This window comes from Cladophialophora yegresii (genome assembly GCF_000585515.1).
Source record: "Cladophialophora yegresii CBS 114405 chromosome Unknown aczIN-supercont1.2, whole genome shotgun sequence".
Taxonomy (NCBI): domain Eukaryota; kingdom Fungi; phylum Ascomycota; class Eurotiomycetes; order Chaetothyriales; family Herpotrichiellaceae; genus Cladophialophora; species Cladophialophora yegresii.
The window spans coordinates 4,275,057-4,296,971 of NW_006913046.1; the positions used below are offsets into that span (position 1 = coordinate 4,275,057).

The 21,915-nt window shown below is 53.9% G+C and overlaps 7 protein-coding genes across 7 annotated transcripts; 1 reads left to right on the top strand and 6 right to left on the bottom strand.

Moving 5' to 3' along the window:
• Window positions 1–2,165, bottom strand: A1O7_03457 (uncharacterized protein; the record flags this gene model as incomplete). The annotated part of the gene is made up of 8 exons (XM_007757477.1): window positions 1–200; window positions 363–1,072; window positions 1,129–1,283; window positions 1,335–1,455; window positions 1,508–1,643; window positions 1,699–1,774; window positions 1,835–1,945; window positions 1,995–2,165. The coding sequence occupies 8 exons, from the start codon at window positions 2,163–2,165 to the stop codon at window positions 1–3; spliced, it is 1,680 nt and encodes a 559-aa protein (XP_007755667.1).
• A 1,457-nt stretch (window positions 2,166–3,622) lies between these two features.
• On the bottom strand, window positions 3,623–7,091 carry A1O7_03458 (uncharacterized protein; the record flags this gene model as incomplete). Its single annotated transcript, XM_007757478.1, has 3 exons — window positions 3,623–3,750; window positions 3,806–6,562; window positions 6,614–7,091. 3 exons carry the CDS (start codon window positions 7,089–7,091, stop codon window positions 3,623–3,625), a joined length of 3,363 nt encoding a protein of 1,120 aa, XP_007755668.1.
• A 1,654-nt stretch (window positions 7,092–8,745) lies between these two features.
• On the bottom strand, window positions 8,746–11,030 carry A1O7_03459 (uncharacterized protein; the record flags this gene model as incomplete). The annotated part of the gene is made up of 3 exons (XM_007757479.1): window positions 8,746–10,588; window positions 10,642–10,914; window positions 11,005–11,030. The coding sequence occupies 3 exons, from the start codon at window positions 11,028–11,030 to the stop codon at window positions 8,746–8,748; spliced, it is 2,142 nt and encodes a 713-aa protein (XP_007755669.1).
• An 848-nt stretch (window positions 11,031–11,878) lies between these two features.
• A1O7_03460 (protein Arg-6, mitochondrial) lies at window positions 11,879–14,642 on the bottom strand (the record flags this gene model as incomplete). The annotated part of the gene is made up of 2 exons (XM_007757480.1): window positions 11,879–11,934; window positions 11,987–14,642. 2 exons carry the CDS (start codon window positions 14,640–14,642, stop codon window positions 11,879–11,881), a joined length of 2,712 nt encoding a protein of 903 aa, XP_007755670.1.
• Window positions 14,643–15,863: 1,221 nt separating this feature from the next.
• A1O7_03461 (vesicle-associated membrane protein 4) lies at window positions 15,864–16,458 on the bottom strand (the record flags this gene model as incomplete). Its single annotated transcript, XM_007757481.1, has 2 exons — window positions 15,864–16,103; window positions 16,357–16,458. The coding sequence occupies 2 exons, from the start codon at window positions 16,456–16,458 to the stop codon at window positions 15,864–15,866; spliced, it is 342 nt and encodes a 113-aa protein (XP_007755671.1).
• A 1,278-nt stretch (window positions 16,459–17,736) lies between these two features.
• On the top strand, window positions 17,737–18,112 carry A1O7_03462 (uncharacterized protein; the record flags this gene model as incomplete). The annotated part of the gene is made up of 2 exons (XM_007757482.1): window positions 17,737–17,747; window positions 17,800–18,112. The coding sequence occupies 2 exons, from the start codon at window positions 17,737–17,739 to the stop codon at window positions 18,110–18,112; spliced, it is 324 nt and encodes a 107-aa protein (XP_007755672.1).
• Window positions 18,113–18,537: 425 nt separating this feature from the next.
• On the bottom strand, window positions 18,538–19,976 carry A1O7_03463 (mannan endo-1,6-alpha-mannosidase; the record flags this gene model as incomplete). The annotated part of the gene is made up of 2 exons (XM_007757483.1): window positions 18,538–19,116; window positions 19,173–19,976. The coding sequence occupies 2 exons, from the start codon at window positions 19,974–19,976 to the stop codon at window positions 18,538–18,540; spliced, it is 1,383 nt and encodes a 460-aa protein (XP_007755673.1).
• Between the last annotated feature and the right edge of the window lie 1,939 nt (window positions 19,977–21,915).

The window sequence follows — 21,915 nt, forward strand, 5'->3', positions numbered from 1 at the left end:
TCAGTGCACGAAGCGAAAATCCAACCTCTTGGGCCCCTCGTCCTTTGTGTGGTGGATATACTCGATCTTGTCCTCGCCCGTGAGTTTGCCCCACGCGAGTTCACGCCTCTTGTTGCGCGTGACGTAGTAGAACTTGACGAACAAGAAGAGCACGATGTTGAAGCAGCAGATTGCCAGGAGGATTTTGTTGCCGCGGAGGTCTACAGTAGCCATCGTTAGGATAAGTGGACCAGGACAGACAACACAAGACACGCGACACGGATAGGGTAGATACGTAGTGGCCAGAGAAAGGTGGCAAGTGGTGCATCGGGGAGAGAAGGAGGGTGTAAGTAAAGCAGCTCAAGCGGGGATCTAAAACATACACAACGGACGATCATCTTCGCGGTAGATGTTGGAGCCGACAATGTTCCCGGCCTGCACAAACATGTTGTACAGCGCGGCGGAGACGGCGCGGTTGCGCACCGTGTTGGAGTTGCGCGAGTTCCACGCCACGAGGATGGCGTGGCAGTACGGGTAGGAGAGGAGGCCGGTCAGCAGGGCGTAACGCACCCACGTGCTCGTCGTGGCCGGGAGGGTGACGAGCGCGACTAGCCAGGGGAAGATCCAGATGTTGGACGTCGAAGACACCAGCGACCTCTCGTTGACCCACTCGCTGATGCGCGAGATGATGAGCAGATTGACACCGAAGAGGAACTGCGACGGGATGGTCAGCAGATTGGCGTTGAAGGTGCTGAAGCCCATCTGGCGAAGAATGAACGCGAGGTAGTTCTGCGGCGGGTTCGGGGGGATGTATGTCGTCAGTCCGACCAGATAGAGGGGCCAAAGGTCGTAGTCTTTCAGACACTTCCAGAGCCGTTTGGCGTCGACGGCTTGTCGGTTGTGCATGTCCCCTTTCGAGGGATCATCGCGGAGGAGCCGGTTGACCAGGATCTTCTCCTCGTGCTCGGTAAACCAGCCCTTTCGTCCACGGAACCAGCTGGCTGTTTGGCAGGGGCTGGCGGGCATTAGGCCCCAGCTTAGAATGCCGACGACACCGGTGATGACACCCTCGATGAGGAAGAGGTATTGCCAGCTTTGCAGCAAGGTCAGCGCCAACGGACAACTCCTCTGGAGGTAAATCCAACATACCCGGACCAGCCGTGAATGCCGCGCATCTGGAGAATGCCGGCGGCGAGTAGAGAACCGACAATATTGCAGGTGCTGAGCACGGTCCAGAACCAGCTCAACCTAATGGGCAGCTCACGACTTTTGTACCAGTACGTGATATACAGGACAGTGTCGGGCTGGGCAGCAGTGAGTCCACGATACCTGCGCATGGTTTTTGCCAGACTTACGATGAATCCTCCCATGAACAAGCCCAGGAGAGCGCGGCAGACATAGTAGCCAGCTTTGCCGGTGAGGCCTGCCTGTGACGCAGAGACAATCGACCATGCCAAGATAATGAATGGGATCCAGCTGCTCTAGGTCAATAGCCGCACGTACAGGGAGGCTGTGGGCAGACACATACATATCTGGTCCCAGCTTCTTCGAGATCAGGCCTGAAGGAAGCTCGGCGGCAAGAAAGCAGGTAAGGAAGATCGTCTGGCCGTAGTTGAAGTCGTTGGTGTTCATGCCTAGCTCGGCCAACATGTCATCACTGATTGCTATAGCACGGTTTCAGCTGGCGGTTCGGTATAAACCGAGGGCTATTCAGCGTACCCCTGTTGATGTTTCTCCGGTTCAGGTCCAAGGCCAGAAACATCATCCAACACCATGTCATGATCCGGATATCGATCTGCGCAGATGTTGGGCTTAGTTCCTTCGAGGCCGGTGGGCAAAACAGAAATCGTCGTACCTTGCGTTTCAACCGTTTTTCTTCAGTAGCAGACCACGTGAATGACGGGTCGAATCGATGGCGACCCTCGTAATGGGCATTCTCGAAGACATGCCGCCAATATTCAGCTACCTGTCCAAGGTTAGCAAAGCAAGGTAAGGCTAGGGCTCGCCTGCAGTACCTTGGGGTCGGAGAAGACGTGATTTCCATACGAGCCATAATCGCCATCAACGTCTTCAAACGAGCTGGCGTCGTCACTGGCTGGAGGAACGGCTGTTGCGCTTGGGCCCTCCTTGTCAACGACGGTCTTTTCCTGGTATGCCCGCGAAGGCAATTCAGCCACAGGAGACATTGCACCTTCAAGGAGTTAGGAGACAAGAGGTAATGGAATGGTGCTGATAGAGCACTTCTCCTCGGACAGTGGCGATGCGGCCTTTTCTACTGAGAAGTGCTCGAAGTTCCAAGACTTTTCTTTTTCATTGACCTTCCTCTTTGGTGCGATAACACCATCCTGCGCGAGGATCTCGACAGCCGGACAACGTGGGTTGCCACGAGCATTGTGGATGAAGGTGGATGTGCGACCAAGACAGCGACAAGACATCGAGATGCAGAACACTGCCGTGTACGGCGTTCGGGAAAAGGCGCCATGAGGTGTCCAAGCGAGTCCTGAATAGACGAAGAAGCTTGAATGACCTGGGCAGATAAGATGACGACCTCAGGCGTATCACAGGTGGTTGATGCTCAGCGAAAACCATTGAATCTGGCCGACTCGCGATTTACGCCAAGAGTTGCGTGCTTTTCCCGCACTCGACTTGTACAAGTCATGTCTCCATGCCTGGAACATGGATAGAGAAGTCTTGGTGGAAACCGAGCACAGAAATCCGGCGGCAGCACGCAACCCGGCTGCATAGCAACCACTTGCATACTGCATGAAGAGGAACGTACTTTGTGGGAGTCCTGAGATGTGCCTAGCTCTTCGATGGACGACCTGCCCAAGAAGTGCCTCGCTACGACGACATACCATATATCCAAGCTGGGGAAGGCGTCAGGAGCCACAGCGTCCCCAATGTGCCAACGCTTGGCCATGCAATAGAGCAGGGCAAGCCATGACCATCGGCAGGTGTGAAGTACGTTAGGATGATACCATGGCAGGTTCGTTCCAGTTGCTGTCCAAGCCCTGAACCCGAGATCCATGCCAGTCATCGAACTAGTCATGTGACAAGCATCGTAATTGAGGCATAGAATGGCTGTAGAAAGGGTAATAGAGTGTGAGCAGTAGAGGCATTGAGGACGTCGGAGCCAGGACAGTGTCCAAGAGAGAATCTCCAAGATGTAGAACGCGCATGCCCTTCGGAATGATTCCCCGTGCTGCTCTAGTGAAGCATGTGGCCCATTGCCGCAATTTTAGCGCCTCACTGACTGAACGATGGGCAGGTATCTGTGCTCCCAATGTATGGAATCTGGGTCTCACCTAGCTGGAGGGTGCATTTCCCAGTCATCCCTAGCTTTACAGGCCCGAAGGATATATTCGAGTCTGTCGATGATAAAAAGATTCATCAAGTGCATCGTCGATACGTACATAGACATCGGTCTTCCGTATGGCGGACCGTCCCCTCTTTTTCGTCGATGAAACGCTCGCCAGACCGAGGGCCATTCATATTTTACAAGAAATCCACAAACAGACGCCCTCTTCCGGAAAGATCCTTCACCAGCTCAGAAATGGCCGTGTTCCACAGGTCTCCGTGCTCGTCAAACGGGCTCCATCTGCTGGCTGAAGCTGGGAAGAACGGCTGTGGTCCGTTTCCCCTTCTACATTACTACGCACTCCCCATCGCTCTGCCTGTTGACATTCGATCGTGACATGCGCGTCTTTTGCTGCTTGGGACCGCCTCGTTTGAGCTCCTCAAGTCTCTCTCGCGCTTTGGCAAAGTTTTGTGCTGTAAAAATTGGTTAGCCCTGGTAGCCCAATCGAGGGGGAGAGGGAATACTCACAAGCTGCCCTATAATACCACCGCTTCGCCTCCTCCACATCCACGGCTGTGCCGATACCCACCTCATTAAAATAACCCATCGCGTACTCCGCCTTTGCAAGTCCCGAGCTCGCGGCTTTTCTCGCCCAGAGGAATGCCTCGGTATCACTCTGTGTGAGCAGTGGCTCCGATCCGGTCAAGTACCATCCACTCAGCGCCAATTCAGATTGATGTTCTCCTTGGGCTGCAGCCCGAGTGTACCAGGCAATACTCTGTCTTGCATCAATCGGGCAACCGATGAGTCCGTACTCATAGGCCGACCCGAGGCGGAATTGCGAGTATTTGTAGCCCAGTTCTGCAGCTTGCTGGAATAGTTGGATTGCGTACCGCTCGTCGCGGACGATGTTGTCTGGCGGTGCCGTCGCTTCATACAGTAGACCGAGCTCATGTAGCGCGTGTGGATTGTCCTTGTCTGCACGCTCAGCCGCTCTTTTCAACCACGAGACTGCTTCACGGGGATTTTTCTGCTGACTGAGGAGCCCCTTCAGGAGGATCATGCCCATTTTGTACATGGCCGGTGTGTCACCTAATGTTGCGGCTCGCTTGTACCATTGCATCGCTTTGAGTGGGTCACGTCGAGTTCCACCGCCCTCTTCAGATCCCAGTTCACAGCACACGGCCACTCGATAGGCACTCTGAGGATGGTTCAGCTTCGCGGCGGATTGATATAGGATAAATGCTTCCTTGGCGTCCACCGCCAGTCCCAACATCCCCGATCCGTAACAGTCTGCCAAGTAGAACATTGCGTCTGGGTAGTTGGAAGCCACCAGTTTCTTGATCACCTTGTGCGCATCGAAAATGTACTTCTCGCGGTTCTTTTGAGCCGTCTTCACGTCCGCTCTTCCATCCTCGTCTGCGAGCACTTTCGCGGCTTCGACCATTTTTTTGGCGAGCTTCAATCCAAGAGCCTGGTCGCCTGGGTTGCTGCTGTACATTTGCCGGAGGCTATTCAGCTCTTGGAGGGTTACCGGCTGGGGCGAATCCGAAACAACGCGCCGTTGCGGAGTCTGTGCAGGCGCTGATTGAGTAGATTGATAGCCATTACCATTGTTCATTCCACTTCTGATCGGCACCGGATGGGCTGGAAGAGCGTCCGGATTGGTCTCGGCATCTGGCGGCGGTCCATAGTGTCGAACTGGAACTGGGTGTGCAGAGCTGTTTCCATTTGGTTTGGGAAGCCCCTGGTCGTAAGGGCCTGGGGGAATCTGTCGAATGGCCGGATCTTGGCCAAACGGCTGGCGAAATTGCTGGTTCTGGTTGTAATTATCTTGCGAGGCCTTGCGCATGGGAGGACCTTGCCCATACGATTGCTGGTATTGGTTGTTCTGCCCAGGTGGACCAAATCCTTGCTGAAATGGTACGGGTGCAGCAGGCGCCGAAGGAGCTCGGTTCGTGTAACCTTGATCATATGGATTCATCATCTCGTAACTTTGAGGCGTTGACCGTTGTGCATTGCTTGTATGTGGTCGCTGCGGATAGTTATCTTGGCTGAATGAACGATGCGGCTGACCGTTGTTGGGCAACGGTGGCTGCGAAGCGACATTTTCCACCGAAGGCTTCATCCCATTCCGGCTAGCAGCACGAGGTGGATATTGTGATCTGGGTGTTTCTTGAGGCTGCCTCTCCCCATATCTGCTCGAGGCCACCCGTGAGCCGGGAATATGCTCATTGTGTCCTCCGTGATACATGGCCGCTTGTGCAGGATTTCCATTCCTAGCAGCATTGGTGCGTCCATTACTAACAGGAAGATCAAATGAGAACTCAGCCAGTGGAGAGTTGGTTTGGTTCGGTGGTGACTGCTGTATTCCTCTGGGCTCAGTTTGTCCTGGTTCTCCTGCGAAAGCACCAGGTACCTGATAGGTTGGTTTTCGATATACGTTCTGGTCAAATGACGGTTTCTGGCCGGCAATAAAATTGTCTTCAGACCTTTCCGTGACATTCGTCGGAATGGAGTCGAAGTCCGGCAGACCGTTGCTCACCCTCTGGTTGTGCACAGTGGGGTTGGGAGGCGGTTGACTGCGATACGGATCGGCATAATAGTCCTGCTGGGGAGCTTGCTGGTATTGATTTCCTGCAAGCATATAGTCTATGGGCGAGACATGTGCTCTTGATTGAGGAATGTAGTCGGAGGCATATCCTTCGTCAAAGGTGCGGTTGCGACGTAGCGGTTCATGAGGCCGGTCATTCCCATGAGCCCCGTGACTTGGTTGGCAGTTCTGGTCCTCTCGCACCCGGTTTGGACCTGGGCCTGGAGCTGGTCGATCGTGCCTCAATTGTGGCTGCTGACTCGGTGGTGGTGGACCACGTAACGGACCTTGTGGTCCTGGCGGGCGCATACGTGGACTGTCTACCCTCTCCTGAGGTCTAGGTATTGGTTGTTGCTGGAAATGCATGTCCGGCGAGTTTGTTGCAGGTGGCATTGGATAACTCTGAAGCGGCGGAGACCGCCCCATATCGGGGCGACGGTCATGCGAAGTGCTTGGTCGTGAAACCTCTTTTTGGCGGACTGTGGGAGCCTGTTGTCGTGGTGCGGACCCACCGCTACCAGGACGCTCGTCCAACTTCAGATTTGCCATTGCCTGATCGAGGCTTGCATGTCTTTGGTGTCTTTGCTCCTTCGCCACTGGCTTCGGTTTGCCCAGGTCGTTGAATGCTCCAAAGGGATTGTCCCAAGCGAGGGTCTTGGGCGAGGCCGGCTCAGTGAGAATACGATCACGAGCTATATGTCGTCAGCAGCAGGTATCAATAGACTTAAGTGAGGGGCTCTTACGTTTGGACCGCTTCTTCTGGGGCGTTGAAGGTTGTGACCATTGATCCCTTTGCGGCCGTGGGTCTTCAGCATAGCTGTGACCCGTGGGTGGTGGCCTGCCTTGTCCGTTGGTGCGATATCGCTCATCATACTGATACTGGCGATCCTGGGGTGGTTGTCCTTGATCATAATGATCCCGCCGAGGTCGAGGAGGACCATTCGCCGTTTCGTAATGTGGTCCGTCGTAACCTCCTTGCCGGGCATACTGATCTTGGCCTTGCCATTGGTCATATCCGTTATTTTGTGGCGGTGCTGGTGCTGAACCTGGCCCGTAACCGTTGCCGCTCCGCGGGTAGTCATTATAGCCCTGATAACCTTGGTTGTATGAGCCTTGTCCCCGCCCAACCTCTTGCCTTTGTGGCTGGTGATCCCTGCCGTCGTATTGGTATTGATGTGCTTGGTTCTGCGGCCACTGTTGGCCATAATGGTTGCCCGCCATCATCGTGAAAAGAAAATAGGTATTGCGACTCGGTGAGGCCAGCTGCGGTCGTCTGTCGTTCGTGCGCCTGCACGCAGGATGTTGTGGGTTCGGTCGCAGACGATGTGATGCGGACAAAGAAGCCGCGAGGAGAGCTCACTCAGGTTGTGATGGAAGTAGAGATGGTCTTGTCATCCATAGCCCGTTTCGCACTGTGATTGCTTGAGAAGTGAGACGGAGACTGGACAAATGAAGTCACGACTAGAAGACAACAGTCTCGCCGGTGTGTTGGTAGAGCACTGAGGACTGTAACACTGCCTCTGAATCTCCGCGGGCTCTACGCGCTGTTGTCCGTGGTCAAAGTCGAGTGAGCAGTGTCCATGCTAGAAGTGAGGTATACACAGAGAGTGCGTTGCTCCAAGTCAGGTCGGCATCGACATGTTCCGCTCGGGGTTTAATTGGGCACTGCTGGAAACGGCACTGGCGTCCCTAAAACGCGGGAGGGGCTAATTATTAGGGTTGACGGCGGCGCACCTCGTTTAGCACGTCCAGGCACGTCCAAAGGCACGCTCCGTAGCCCCAATTTAAAGCACGAGTAAATCCTAGATATTTTTGCCTAGGATAATACCTCCGGCTCAGTGCACCTGGTAGCGATAGAAATAAATCGATCAGTGCGTCCTACCGAGCACGACGCCTGCACAATAGACCATCTAGCGACAAGGGTTGACTTGTGCCGCGTCTGGCCCGGTTTGGCAGGTCAGTGCCAGTCTAATCATTGCCGTGGAGTGTGCACAAAGACAGCCGCGCCATGTCAGGCACAGACCCATGATTTGCCGCAACCAGATCCCTTTGTGGTTCCTTGGTCGTCAGGATCAACCGCTAAGAGGAAGCCTCCAACCTTGACGGATGGTGGTCGAGCCAATTTGCCGTGCCATTCATGCCAACAAAGCCACACTTCTCCGCGTACCACAGTCCTGGTCAAGGCAGCCGACCACGGGAATTTCTGGAAGGATGGCCTTCAACTTGTTTGGCTGGAGGGCTGTGCAACCATGATATGTACGATAGAGCGAATACTTACCGAGTATTCCATACGGGCCTGCAGCTTCGCCTTACTCAGGCGGTTCGGGCGCGTTGAACAGCATCATGGCAGACAGCAGACGCTCCCAAAGAAAAGGTCGTGCGCGTCATCACGCCGAACTCTGAAACCACACGCGTGTCATCTTCAAAGCAAATTGTGGCTGGAGAGGCGATTTGGGTGGAAGATGGACGCCTGCGCCACATTGCTCATCAACGCTTAGCGAAATTTTTCAGGTTGATCAAACAGCGATGGTCTCGTGCTTCCAGTGATCATCCCAGTTGGAATTCCTCAGCTCGTGTTAGGACAGTCTTGTGACGTGTTTGAGATGAGCAAAGGCTGGACGTCGTTCGAGGTTGATCTGACGAACATGCATCCAGCTCTCAGCTTCCCTGCCGCAGAAGACACTGACCGCCATACCCTCTACATATCTCGTACTTTCACAGCTCTATTCCCCTCATTGCCTGGATTACTTTACAGTCCCCGACACACATCGACCCGAATCGTACATTTGATACTCTTGACACTCAGTCAGGCCGGCGCTCGAGACCATCACGGCTCAACACAACAACTTTCGGTGCCCGCGCTCAAACGGTCACCTTAATGGCTAACCACAGAGATCTGGATCTCCCCGAAATGTTCAGCCTGATACACTTCCAACAAGCCCTTCGTGGCTAACACTAGCACATGAAGCAACGCCTGAGCACCCACAATAGCCGAGTTCCGCGCTGGTGGAAGCAGTTCGTCGAACGTGATGTTTTCCTCTTGCGTCTCCGGTATCTCTTCTGCCGCCACCTGGTCATGGGTAAGTCCTACTTTCTCTTGGACCTTGGTGTTCACGAATGCGAGGAAATTGTACGCTTCATTCTCCAAAGTTGCGGCGACCCATTGACTTTGCGCTGCCGTTTGCGTATCAACGGTTGCGGAAGGTCCATACAGTTCGAAGTCCGGATCGAGACCCGCACCGAGCTGGGCGTCCAGATCTACAAATTCGTCCTCGTTGCTCGTGAGACGTGAAGGCTCCCCAGGCCCTTGGCTGCTGTGTTTCGACAGAGGCGGCACCCCTCTTCCGAAAAGTGGACTTGCGGAGGTGAGACGCGATCCTCGTCTGCTCAAGGCCGGCAGTGACCCGAGCTCCATCCCACCTGGGAGACCTCCGACACTAGAACTCAATCTTGGTATGATGCGGCTACCAGGGGGGCGGGTTGAGCTTTGTCGCGATGCTCCTGTAGACAAGTTCCATGGCATACCAGATGAATGATCCGGCAGAGAAGGAGGAGCATGTCGACCTACTTCAGCTTCAATGTCAAATTCGTCGCCTAGTAGCATGAGCCCGTCTTCATCAGCAAACTGGTGCAGATCGCCATCGGTACCGCGTACGACTTCTTCCTGCGGTGTTGTCTTTGCTCTAACCCGTCTTCCCTCTTCTTCTTGGTCATCGGTTACGGAGCCAGTGCGTGATCTTTTCGTTCCCCGTTCAGGCCCTCTCAACATATCCCACAGCGACTGACCAGTGAAGATGGCAAGTGGATGCTGGTCTCCCTCAGCTCCGAACGTGGATGCGACATTGCCCAGGCCTTGCAGGAGAATCCAGAACTCGGCGTTCTTCTTTGCTTTAAGACCTGAAAATTGTCTCTGTCTGGCCTTGGCTTTACAGGCCATATTCGCGAGATAGTTCTGATTCCACTCATTGAGGTCACGGTTGGTCAACTCTGTCTCTCGATCTGGCTGGATTGCCTTGGTGGTTCGTCTTGGTCGCTGGGCCGCCTCTGCCGTCACAGAGGACTCTTCTGTCGGGTCGAACAAGGAACTAGCTTGTTTAACTTGTTGCGCATTCTCAACGTCGGGCTCTGGAGTCAGAGGAATCTGTGGAGCTGCTGGCAGGATCAAGGATTCACCGTCGCCAAATATCACCATGTCGTCGTCAAAGTTGACCATTGGCTCGTCCACTTCCACTGCAGATAAATGCTCTGTGCCAGGGTGGCCGCCAAGTCTTGTGTCGCGCCCCAGTGGTTGTTGCCCTTCGATGGATGGCACCTCGGGCTCCTCGACAAGATCACGCGACATGGCCGGGCGGAGAAAGCCATCATCGTCGACGTCGAACACAGGATCATCGATAATGGCGGGCTCTTCCCCGAAAATAGAAGGAAGGCGGCCGACTCGGCTGTCAGTCTTCGCCGCAGAGCTCGTCCCTATGCCCGAAAGGATCTCAAAGCCACCGAGCCCAGCAGCTGGGGTGCTCAAGGAAGGAATGTCCAGACCAAGTTCTTCTGACTCCTCTTCGTAATGCAAACTAGTCTGGCTCGAGCGCAAAGCAAGCATCGGTGATCCGCTTTGGGATGGGCTGGAGCTATCGGAGGAGAAGCCGAATGCAGAGAGGTCGAAGTTGATGTCAATGTCTGGCATGAAGTATGGGTCTTCAGCGAGGTTGAGTTGTTCCGGCCTGGTATTGCAATGAGCTTTCACCCAGGAGGCATTGCTGGTTAAATTACTGACCTTGTCCTGCCCACCTCGGGATCCAGCTCCATCTCCTGCATGACAGTCCTACTTCTCATACTGTCTCTCAGACTCGTTACGTCCGTCAAGACATAGCCGCATTGTTGCTGGAACACGCGAGAAACACCGAACAACAAGCTGCCTTGCAACCTCAGCGCCAGAGGCACCTCTGGCTCGGTGATGGTTTCGCATGCTTTTAGGAGGTCGACATCGAGAATGGCGCGGCGAGTGATCTTCTTCAGGTTTGATTTGGAGCCAAGCGTGGCCACCAGCCTGGAAATATTGCGACGCGGACATGGTCAGCGGAAGTGAGACCTGAAGCATCGCCACGGACCCACCAGATCGTCGCAACACCATACTGACGATTCGTCAGAACTACCAGTAGACATCTTGTCAGCACGATGCTGGCCAACGTTTTCTTTTCAGAGCACAGCAGGACAGTAGGATGACAGAAGTGACTCACTCTCATGGCTATAGAACATCCCGTCAGTCGGACGGACGGCAAAGATGAGTGCCCATCCACCCGGACTTGAGGTTCCGAGAATCGAGTCAGGCAGGCAGATCTCGGGCACGGAGCACAATGGGACCACCAGCGTTAGCTAGCAGGTTTGGAAGGTACGATTGGAGGTACCGTAATGATAAGGTGAGGTAAAAAAGAAGGACTACGAGGGTGTGATGTGGTAGTAACTTGCGCGGAAGTGAGAGCGAGAGTGAGAGTGAAATAAAACGAAGTGCAGACTCAACTCAGCCTGCCATCAACATGGGAGAGAGGGGAGATTCTGCCGCACTGCCTTCGCGTCGTTCAGCTGATGGGGACTTGATACACGTAAACGCAGAACTCGGGAGATAAGAGGAAGCCCTAAGAGTTAGTGTTCCCAACACTGCTCGCTCAATGCGTCTCATCTCGCATTGAGAGGTGTCCTTGGTGTGCCTATCCCAGTAAAAGCCAGATGGCCTTTCCTGGTTCAGCTTCGCATCAGCATGGACTCAACCCAGGTCGTTAGAGAAGAAGAGAACGTGAGACGGGACAGAAATTCTACCACTTGAGGTGCCCTGCTGTGTGGAACGGGGACATGGTAATGCAAGGAAGTAGGTTCACTCGAGGAATTGGGGAATTGGTCTCATTATTGTGGTAAAAGCGATCTTTTCCTTCCATGGCCATGGCACTTGCGGCATTGATGGATCTCGGACGTTCTAGCGTCTATCATAACCATGTATCGCGAGTCCCGACACCCGCTCAATCAAGCGGAATGCCCTCGAACTCTCCATAACCTAGCGCCAAGTTCATGTTTTCTGCGCATTATGTCAGTAGGAGCTTGATGACACAAACGGAAAGATGACTTACGAAGACATTGTGTTGCCGCGCCCTTCAATAGATTGTCAATGGTCGCACAAACCACCACTCTCTTTCCGCTGCTGTGCACAGCAAATCCGCCCACCTCGACGCCGTGTCTCTTCGCAATATTCTTTACTGAAGGCGCTTCGCCAATAATCTTCAGTAGCTTCTCTCCCGCATAACGATCCTGGTATATATTCCGAACGTCGCGAGACTTCATCTCCTGCTTCAAGGGAATGTTGATTGTGTGGTGGATACCCTGGAACCATACGGCGACGTGCGGGATGAATGCCACGGAAGTCCCCAGTTGCGTGGAAATTTCACGTTCGTGAATGTGATCTGTCAAACTGTACGCGACGATGTTGTCTGTGAGGTTATTGACATCGTTCTTGGGTGACGGCTTTGTGCCCGCCCCTGAATATCCGGAGACGCCAAAGACCGTGGGTTCGCCACCGAGATAGGGTAATAACGGAGCAATGCCCAGCTGAGCGGCAGTTGCGTAGCATCCAGGATTGGAGATCCTGGTGGCTTTGGCAATTGCTGAGCGGTCAACCAGCTCCGGGAGACCATATGTCCAGTTGGGGTCGAATCTGTAGTCGGCGCTCAGGTCGATAACGACGCTGTTCTTGCCCACTTGGTCAATGGCATCTACAAATGGCTTGCACACGCCGTTGGGGAGAGCCATGACCCAGCAGTCGACAGCTCCATTTTCCTCCATCTGTCGAACGTCTTCGACGCTCAAATTCTCGTAGATGATTTCGCGCTTGTTATAGCCTTCAAGCTTCTTGCCTGCAAGCTCTCGTGAGGAGACGTGTCGAAGATCCATGTTGGGATGGCGGTTGAGCAGGTCGACCAGCGCTTTACCAGTGTAGCCCCGAGCTCCGATCAAAGCTACCCTCGACGGCTTACTGTTCGAGCTGTTCTTCGAACCAAGCGGTGGGTTGGGATTCGTCGTAGTGGCATACGTGCGGACGGCGAGGGCTGGCTTGGTGACATACCTTGCTTGTCGTGCGGCTCGTAGAGGGTTGGCTGAAGTTGAGTATGATCGTGTCTGAGCCACTCCCTTGGTAGCGGCACGTGCAACATTTGAAGCACCTTTTCGGGCAGAGTCCGCGACTTCGGAGGCGGCCCTCGCGGCACGTAGCAATCTCGACTCGAGGTTGATATCACCGAACATCTGTCGTCCGTGCTTGGTGAACTCAACCATCAAGTCCTTAACCTCATCGCTTGTCTCAAGGCCGTACCAGAACAGCACCTCACCGTCCTTGGACAAACTGCCATCGGCCTTGTCGAAGAACCATGTCAAGTTCTCGTCATCCTCCTTAACAGTCCACATCAACTTTGGGAAATCTTTCTTGACAGCGGAAAAGATATTATCGGCGACGTTAGTCAGCCAGCCGTCTCTGGTGATGGTCAGCGTTGCAAGTTGAGCCAAGGTCGTCTCCCGGCTGGGCGGCAAAACAAGAGCAAAGGCCTTCATGGGCTCGTCGAAGTACGCCTTAAATTCGCGGTCTCGAAGATGGCTGATGTATCGATCCACAACGGCTCTGGCGTCGAGCCCGGCACGGTCACGGATGAGGACTTCCTTAAGCTGCTCAAGGTCCTTGAATTGGTCAATGGACGTGCTGACATGAACCTTGTTTCCGCGCCGGATCAGGGTGCCAGCACCGGAGTCCGTGAACAACTCTTTCTGCAAATCAGCCGGATGAATGATAGCGACGCTGGAGCTCCGCGGGAGATCCATGAGGAGGTCCTTCATCTCCTTGATCTTCAGTCTGGTGCCGTGTCGAACCCACCATTGCTGCATGAGGTGGTCATACTCCTCGTCCAAGTTGATGGCAGATATCTTCTGCTTCGTGTCACCATTGAACAGACCACCCTTCTCGGAAAGATAGACAATCTTCAAAGGTTGGAGTGCTCGAGCCAGCTCGCCCGCCGCCACGTCGGCATTGACGTTGAGCACCTGGCCCTCTGGCGACTCGGCCATGGATGTCAATATTGGGAGGCATCCCGCCTGTATGGCTGCCTCTATGGGCTTCTTGTCGACATTAGTGATCTTTCCCACAAGGTTGTATTTTTCCTTGTCAAGGTAGTCTGCTGTGAAAACACCAGAAGTGATTGGTCTTGCTCGCACTCCTAAACGCTCGAGCTCTTCGACCAAGCGCAGATTCTCTTCCAGAAATAGTGCTCGTGCGATACCCAGCGTCTTGGGGTCCGTGACTCGGATGCCCTCTTCAAATTGCGGCTCAACTCCTGAGTCTTCCAGGATTTTGTTCAGCTGTGGCCCCGCACCGTGAACAACGACGGGATATAGACCGACATGATTCAAGAACGCTAGAGCAGAAGATAAGGTTTGGAGATGCTCGGTCAAAATAGCACCGCCAACCTTGATCACTGCGAATTGCTGGGAGGAGACGGAGCTGAAGTGTGACAGATATTGCTGTACCTCTCTTTTGGAACCGATGTTGCTCAATAGCTGCACGACCGTAGACCGTGTGGAAGCAGAGCCTTGCGAAGGAGAGGAATATGGTCGTCGGGCAGAGGTCGTCTGGACGGCAAGAGGGGTGTATGAAGGTCTGGCGACTCGGAGGGCTCGACAACCCAAGGACGAGGAGGCCGCTCGTCGGGTAACTGCACGCGCAGTAGCAGCTCCCAATGCCGACATTGCTCTCTCAGTACATGCGGCAGCTGGCGAGGACTACGGGCTAGAGGTATGGAGACGGGGACGTTTCGTCGTCCGGAACCGTAGCGTGATAAGAGTCGTTGCTCGAGGACTGCGGAGGGGAGATGGAAGCAGGAAGCAGAACGCAAAAAGAACCAACCACAGTTCTATCGTCAGAACGCCAGGTGTATATGCCCAGAACGAACAGAACAAAAATCTGCACCGGCGAGCTTCGTCGGTCAAAATTTTCTGCTCGTCTACGGTGCAGAGAGCAAAAATATTTTGCTATTTTGCGGGGGTGATCATTGCATGAGGTCGTCAGTGGGAGGACCAACCACGACCCCAAACTCTGTGACTCCGGAGCACCAGCCAGAAAACAGCCTCTGCGGTGCGTCTCCGATGGGCGGGTGGCGTGCCTCTTCTCCCCTATCAGTGCTCCACCGATTGTCGGCCTAGGCATTGACGTGAGCAGAAAAAATACACTTGAAAATTCTCCAGTGAGGGTTGGGTGAGGGTATCTTGTCTTGATGCACGATGAGCGCATGTTACTGGCCTGCCCCTGCCATGAGTATCTGATCTCGATGCGAGAGTCCCAAGATAAGGGTCGCCGTACATAATGTCAAGATGTTGGCAACGCGTGAGGCTACCGTAACAAAGAGTTGCGCAATCGACACAGGACAAAACATTGATACGGAGTAGTGCAGACACGTATTACCGCAAGCTGCTCACTACCATAGGCCAATTCGTGGTAATCGTTTCGTGGATCAAATTTACGATCAGAGAGCAGGATGGGCAGCTTCAGAAATGTCGTCAACAGCGGAGTAGAAAGAGACACATCGGGTAACATCAGGAAGTGGTTGAAGCATGATCCATTGCATTGACCGAACGCCGAGTTGGTAGAGCAAGAAAGGCCCAAATGCGCATTGTTGTAACAGGAATAGCCCGTCCGACCCATCATCCATCAGCAGAGCGCTCTTGAATAGGTGTTGTTCAACCGTTTATTCCAAGACTTTAAAGAGCTTCTCTCGCTTCGCTTTCGCTTTTGCTGGAGGTCGTTGCCGCTAATCGTTTCTCCACTGCTGGGAAGACTGTGCTGATCGTAACATTCAAGTATGGAGAAACCGGTTTCGAAGGCAGGTATCGTAGGCAGACATCGAGCGCTTATCGTGTAGCCACAACTACAATCAAGTCAGCACTCTGCAACATCGTTCATGCACAAAGGCATCACATACCGGCCGGGACGATGATGACAATGAGGAGCACAATGATGCCGACGATCAAGCACATGCGCATCTTCATGTCCTTCCACCACATCTGTTTCCGGACTCTGTTTGCGCCCCTCCGGAACCCCTGGGCCGAGACGGCGAGGTTGTCGGTCTTGTCTTGAAGAGAGTCTAGTCGCTCGCCTCGCTGTGAAACTTTGTTGATGTTTTCACGCATAACCCCGACAGTGTCGTCGATTTGCTGCAGAAGACTTCAAGTTAGCTGTTGCTCTCAAGCGAAGACGAGGACGGTATGGTCGCACGGCGCCGCGTAAGGGTCATCTGCCTGCGATATTGGCTTGGACATAGCCATTGCCAATACAAAGTAGATACGTCGCGGTATCGAGCCTGGTCAGCCTAAGAGAGCTACATCTGCGACAGTGTCGGCTGTAGTCGTCTGCGGTCGACTCTGGCACCTTCCCATTGTGCATGTCAGACAGCGCGGGTTGACCTACCGCTTGTAGAGCAGCTGTTCTTTGGTTTCCACCTTGTTGCGCACCACCTCCCTGGCCGCCCTGAGGGATGTAGGGATCATAAGGCGCTTCTCTGTCGGCCATGTTTGGTACAGGCGTAAGCGGAGGCTGGGCAAATGAGTCGGAAAAGGAGGCGACTCAGCGATCGAGCTACGAATGGACAGTTTCGGGGACAGTAATGTTGCTAGAGTCGCAGACTGATGATTTTGGAAATGTGTGGTGTGTGGTTGAGCGTTTGGATCGGGCGAGGATGGTTGATGGGAAAGATAGGTTAAGATGGAGGTTGGAAGAGTTGCTGACGACGGCTGGTAAGTTGGCGCTTTGACCTGCGACAAGCCCCGGACTGAGGAACGACAGGCCACCGCGGCTGATTCTGAGACGAGCAGCAGCGCCACAGAAATGCGACTCCGTTTCAGAACACGTGATACAGCCGGATCGGATCTTTGCTCACTCTGTTGTCACTTTGCTGTCATTCGATGATCTATTATTAAAGACTAAGCATTCTGATCTATTGCAATCTAAGCTGGACTGTCTCCCCAGGTCAAAACAGAATGGAGCCGAGTTCGAATCTCGTTCGTCTTGATCATTATGAAAGAGGCCATCTACCTTCGGCGCCCGTGGCTACCTCGTAGACAAAGCGAGATGGATCCCAAGCATCGCTGACAGATCTTCCCGCATGCATCCCTACCTCGTACGAGTAGGCTTCCGCAAACTTGAAGAGGCAGTGCTCTGGGCAAGCGACGTAACATGACAGCCATCTAGCGTTTGCTGCCTAGAACGGAAACAGTTGCAGCTGCTCGGCTTTCGCGCTTCCTCCATATGTGCATTAATAGCGCACTTGCTGCACACTGCGCGTTGCTCGGGGCTATGGCGTGCGTTATTACTCGCGGTGCTTCCTTTGCAAGCTTCGATGGTGTCGAGTTAAGGGGGTCCTGTATACATGCGGCCGATGCTTCAAGTGGCCTTTCGTTCGCATCTTGCTAATCCATTGACTTGTCATTGCCCTACAGCAAAGAATGCGCGCGAAAGGAGGAATTCGTCCGAGTTGCGATCAGAGCCGCGCTCGCCAATCAGGGCCTGCCAAGCACATCTTACATAGAAATGTCGTGCATCATTGATGTTCCCCGTGGATACACGCGATCTCTGCACCTGCAGTCCATGCAGTCCGATCCTCGACGAATTTCCCAGCCATTGAAAGAGGTCATTTGCACCATAGCCCTCTGTCGCACAATGCTCACTTGACGCGGTCGTTAGCAACACACCGCAACAGGATACGACGGCAGCGGATCTGTTCGCCGCCGGTCACGGGCACTACATTGGTCGAAGCCCAAGATGGGTTCCCGGGGTTGGATGTATGCAAAGATGGCCGGCATGTATGATTGTCCTCTGCTCACTGGTATGGATATATCGACTAAATCGTTCCAGCTTCACAGTGTGCTGCGTCGGCGGACCCGCACTCATGTACTACGTAACGCCCGCTGAAGGCGAAGTCTTCAAGCGCTTCAATCCGGACCTGCAGAAACGCAATCTCGAACTGCGCGAACAACGCCTCAAAAACAACGAAGAATTCGTGTCCAAGTTGATCGAGTACTCAAAGTCGGATAAACCGATATGGGTCGTCGCAGCCGAGGACGAGAAGAGACAGAAGGCCGAACAGGTGAGGAAAGCGGCCGACGAATTGGCGGATAGGGACAGGATAAGGGAGGAGATGAGAAGAGCCCAGGTGGCCGGGAGATGACGCAGTAGACGCTGGTGCGAAAGCAGATGACTTGTACAAATAACAGAGCGGACATGCTGAAACAGCGGATTCCTTCAGCACCGAGCGCCATGATTAACTGTGTCCTGCGCGACGATGGGTCACATTGGATGCTCTATGCCTGTCCTGACGCCTGACTGCCATTCAGTTGGCACAGTCAAACGGAAAGAATATCTTACACGGGGCATGCCAGCTCCCGCCTTCACAAGTGTCCACGATCATGTTCTGAAAATCCCCCAACGCCAGCCCTTTCGAAGATTTTTCCCTGAACAATCTCCACAAGCCAATGTTCCTTCGGCCTGGAGCACCTCGACGCCTTGCTCATGCCAATCGTCAATCCATTGAGATCCCCAATCCGCTTGAGGTCTTTGAGCCATGTTTGAATTCTTTGCCATGCAAACTCAACTCTAAAGGATGAGCCACCATGCGCCGCCCACAACGAAGAAAATGAGCAGAACAGTCAAGATGCCTGCTCCCGCTTTATCAGCCGCGGTCACGTCGTGCTTGTGCAGGTCCCCAGGGCCAATGGGACTCGAAGTGCCAGCATTGGGGTCCCCTTTACTTGTTCCTCCTGAGCCTTCCGTGACAGGCCCAGAAACCTCAGTGATCAGATTCGACTGAATGACCTCGAGAGCACACATCTGTTGACCAACTCCGGTTTCGCCATCGAATATAGCGCCTTTCCACCACTTTGATCCACAGGACGTGCCATTAACACCACCAGTGCAAGTTGCTGCCGCTGCCGAGGCCGTTTGCTCCAAGATCGGTTTTAACAGTGGGTAGGTGAAAGGTGCTCTGACGATAGTCGCCGCTATCCATCGAGCAAGGTAGGCCTTGAACGAGCGTTGGTCCACGTTGCAGGTATCAGAGCCATCAGGATTTACAGCTTCGCATGCCGTCTCCTTCATGATGTTACCCTCCAGAAAAACGTTGAGCCTGGAAATGATTCCATTGATGCGATCTGCCCAGACTTGACTACCATCAGTCTGTTTGCCAAGGTCAGTGCTCCCGTGTTTTCATATCAAAGGTTGCGAACACTTACATAATTGTACATATTGGCAGCCCCAACGAGAAAGGTGCCGGCGTTGTAAGTCCACTGAATATGATCAAGCTCGGTGCAGTTGAGATTGTCGTCGCTTCCGTCGAAGAAATTGTACTGCGCGTCTCGCAATCCGATAGCCGAGACCCAATCCCACATGCGGTCAGCCCAGTCGGCGTATGTCTGATTGCCGGTATACACAGCCAGTCGAGCCCCCATGTTGAAGAAGCAGCCATTGGAGATGGTGTTTTTGTAATTGTACCCGTTGTTGAAGGCGAAGATCTGCCACTTCAGTCCACCTCCGCACGACGCCGTATCCCAACGAGCGGCCTGCGTGTTGAAGACAGCCTGCGCCAAAGCGAGCCACTGCGGTTGGTCCGGGGGCGGATTTGGGAATACATTCTCCGCGGCAGAGAGAGCGGCCATGCCCCAAAATGCTTGATCGTCGTTTCCTTCGGTCTTGGTTTGGTTGGGAGGCATGAAATCATTGTCTGGACCAACTTGATGAAGCATGGCTTGAGTCGTGATCTCGTTGTACGAGTCGTCGCCAGTAAAGTACCAGTAGTCGATCAGGGACCCGAACATGGCACCAGCCTCCCACCAGTAGTACGGTGCAGGAAGATTCCCAGGAACATCTCCAGGACGGTACCCGGTATAGTATGTCACCATCTCATCGGCGACTATCTTTGCGGCACTCTTTATGGAGTCGGGACTCGACAAGTCGAGATCTATTGCTAGCGCACTATGGGTAAAGAGTAAAGCCGACAAGGTGAGGTGGAGGAGAGGTCTTCTTCGAGAAGGCCTCATCGTTCTTCGTGCGGTAGGATGATCAAGGGTGACAAGAGGTTCCACGGACAACGAGCCTGCTCAAGTCGTCGTTTGCCTCGTCAATAATCACAGGGATTCTCGAAGTACTCGTGCTCGCAATGGTCTTTGGATGGTGACGGGTTTCCGTTAGGATTGGTTCGTTTAACGTGGGGGCGATCTCAACCCTGGTCGCAGATCTCAGATTCGCGATGACGTGCCGACGGCGCCGGGAGATGGAGCGAGAGGCGGCTATAAGGAAAATAACGAGTGGCCGATCTGCGCAACAAGTTGAGAGTGGAAATATTCGAGCACAGCGACGTGGAAGTGAGGGTTGGGTGAGAGAGACACAGGCACCGAGGCGGAGTGGATTTTCTTTGACTCTTGTGTCCTTGTTCCGTCTCGAGAGGTCTCATGCACGTCCGGGAATGCAAGGCACTGCGCAACGCAACACAGCGCCAAACGCCACGGCTGTGACGGGATGTGGCGGAGGACTCGACAGGCTAGGCGGAACGAGTGGGGATGCCCGTTGGCTGTATGACGCCTAGGCTTGCAGCGGGCATTCCAAACTTGCTCTGAACAGGCGCTACGGAATGCATGTCGGTGGCATACCACTTGCCTCTTCCCCTCCTTAGATACAGTACCTAGATAAGGACAATCGATTAGCTCGCTGGGCGTCTGATTATGAATCTGACTGTTCGCACTCGATAGGCGGGAGGTTTCTACTGTACAAGCGCCTCCTCTGAACCAGCTGTGAGTTATCTCTCTCTGAAACTGGCTCCATCACCCAAGATGGTGCCCAGCAGCCCAGCCTCGTGCCCAGAAGGTCAGCCCGACGTCCGCGTCACCACTTTCTTGTCTGCACGCTTTCGTCACCACTTCCTCGCCCGGCCGCTCTTGCGAGAGAGTCCAAAACGTTAATAGTGCTCAGCCCGGAGGTCAAGTGATGGTTGCAAGCCTTTGGAGTACTCCATAAGCCACGTACCCTTTCCTTGCGACGGTTTTATATGCCAGCGTATGTCTCTTGCTCCACTACTTGACAGGAGCCCCAACCTCCGCCATCTTGATATCGACTGTTTCACCACTACGGTAGGCTTACAGCAGTCCGTCATATGGCATGGCAAGCTTGGAAGTATCCGTTATCCGTTCCGCAGCTGGCGACAAGCAGTTGGGATAGCTTGGACGAAGTAATTTTGTTTTACCGCCGCTCAGCTCCAAGCCGCCTCGACCTGCTCCGGGCACCAAATCAATCCCTGGCTTCGGGAGGCCTTTCTTTTGTGGAACAGCCTCCGGGACAAGGCTATCTGCACTCTCTCATTTGGTTAAAAATCATTAACGATTGCACGGAGTCCCCGTGGGATTCCACTAGGTGAGGTGAGGCTGATTCAAACGCTTTGAGGGCAGCCTCCATAGGGTCTTGACGCCGTCTCGGATCTTGTGTAACTCTTCGTGGCGCATGGCAGCATGATGGCGAATTGAGGAAGCTGGCTGAAATCAACCTCAGACAAGCATCTGCGGCTTTCCTTCTGCATGGTAGGCCACTCAGGACACATCACGGTCGGTTCTCTCGAGGTGTCATGAAACTTGAATTCGACTACCACCACTCTGGTACAGAGAATCTGTTGTCCCACAGTCGTCAGCGAGGTCCACAACAACCAAAATCGGCCCCGTCCTCCGTGGTTTCAGGTTGAAGAGCCTTGATCTTGGCCACCGCCAAGGCAGAAAGAGGAGCCAGGGGCCTGGGCAGAAAGGTCATCAATCCCACATGTCATTCTTGGGTGGCGGATATATGAGAGAATTCGACTTCGAAGTGTTCTCCCCTTCTTTCACCTTAGCACGCAAAGTGAGCAGAGACCGTGTGCGATCGCAGCGAAGGAGAACCGGATATGATGCTGTGTGAACAAACCAGATTGTCGCCTCGCTTGTGCATGTGCCCATCAAT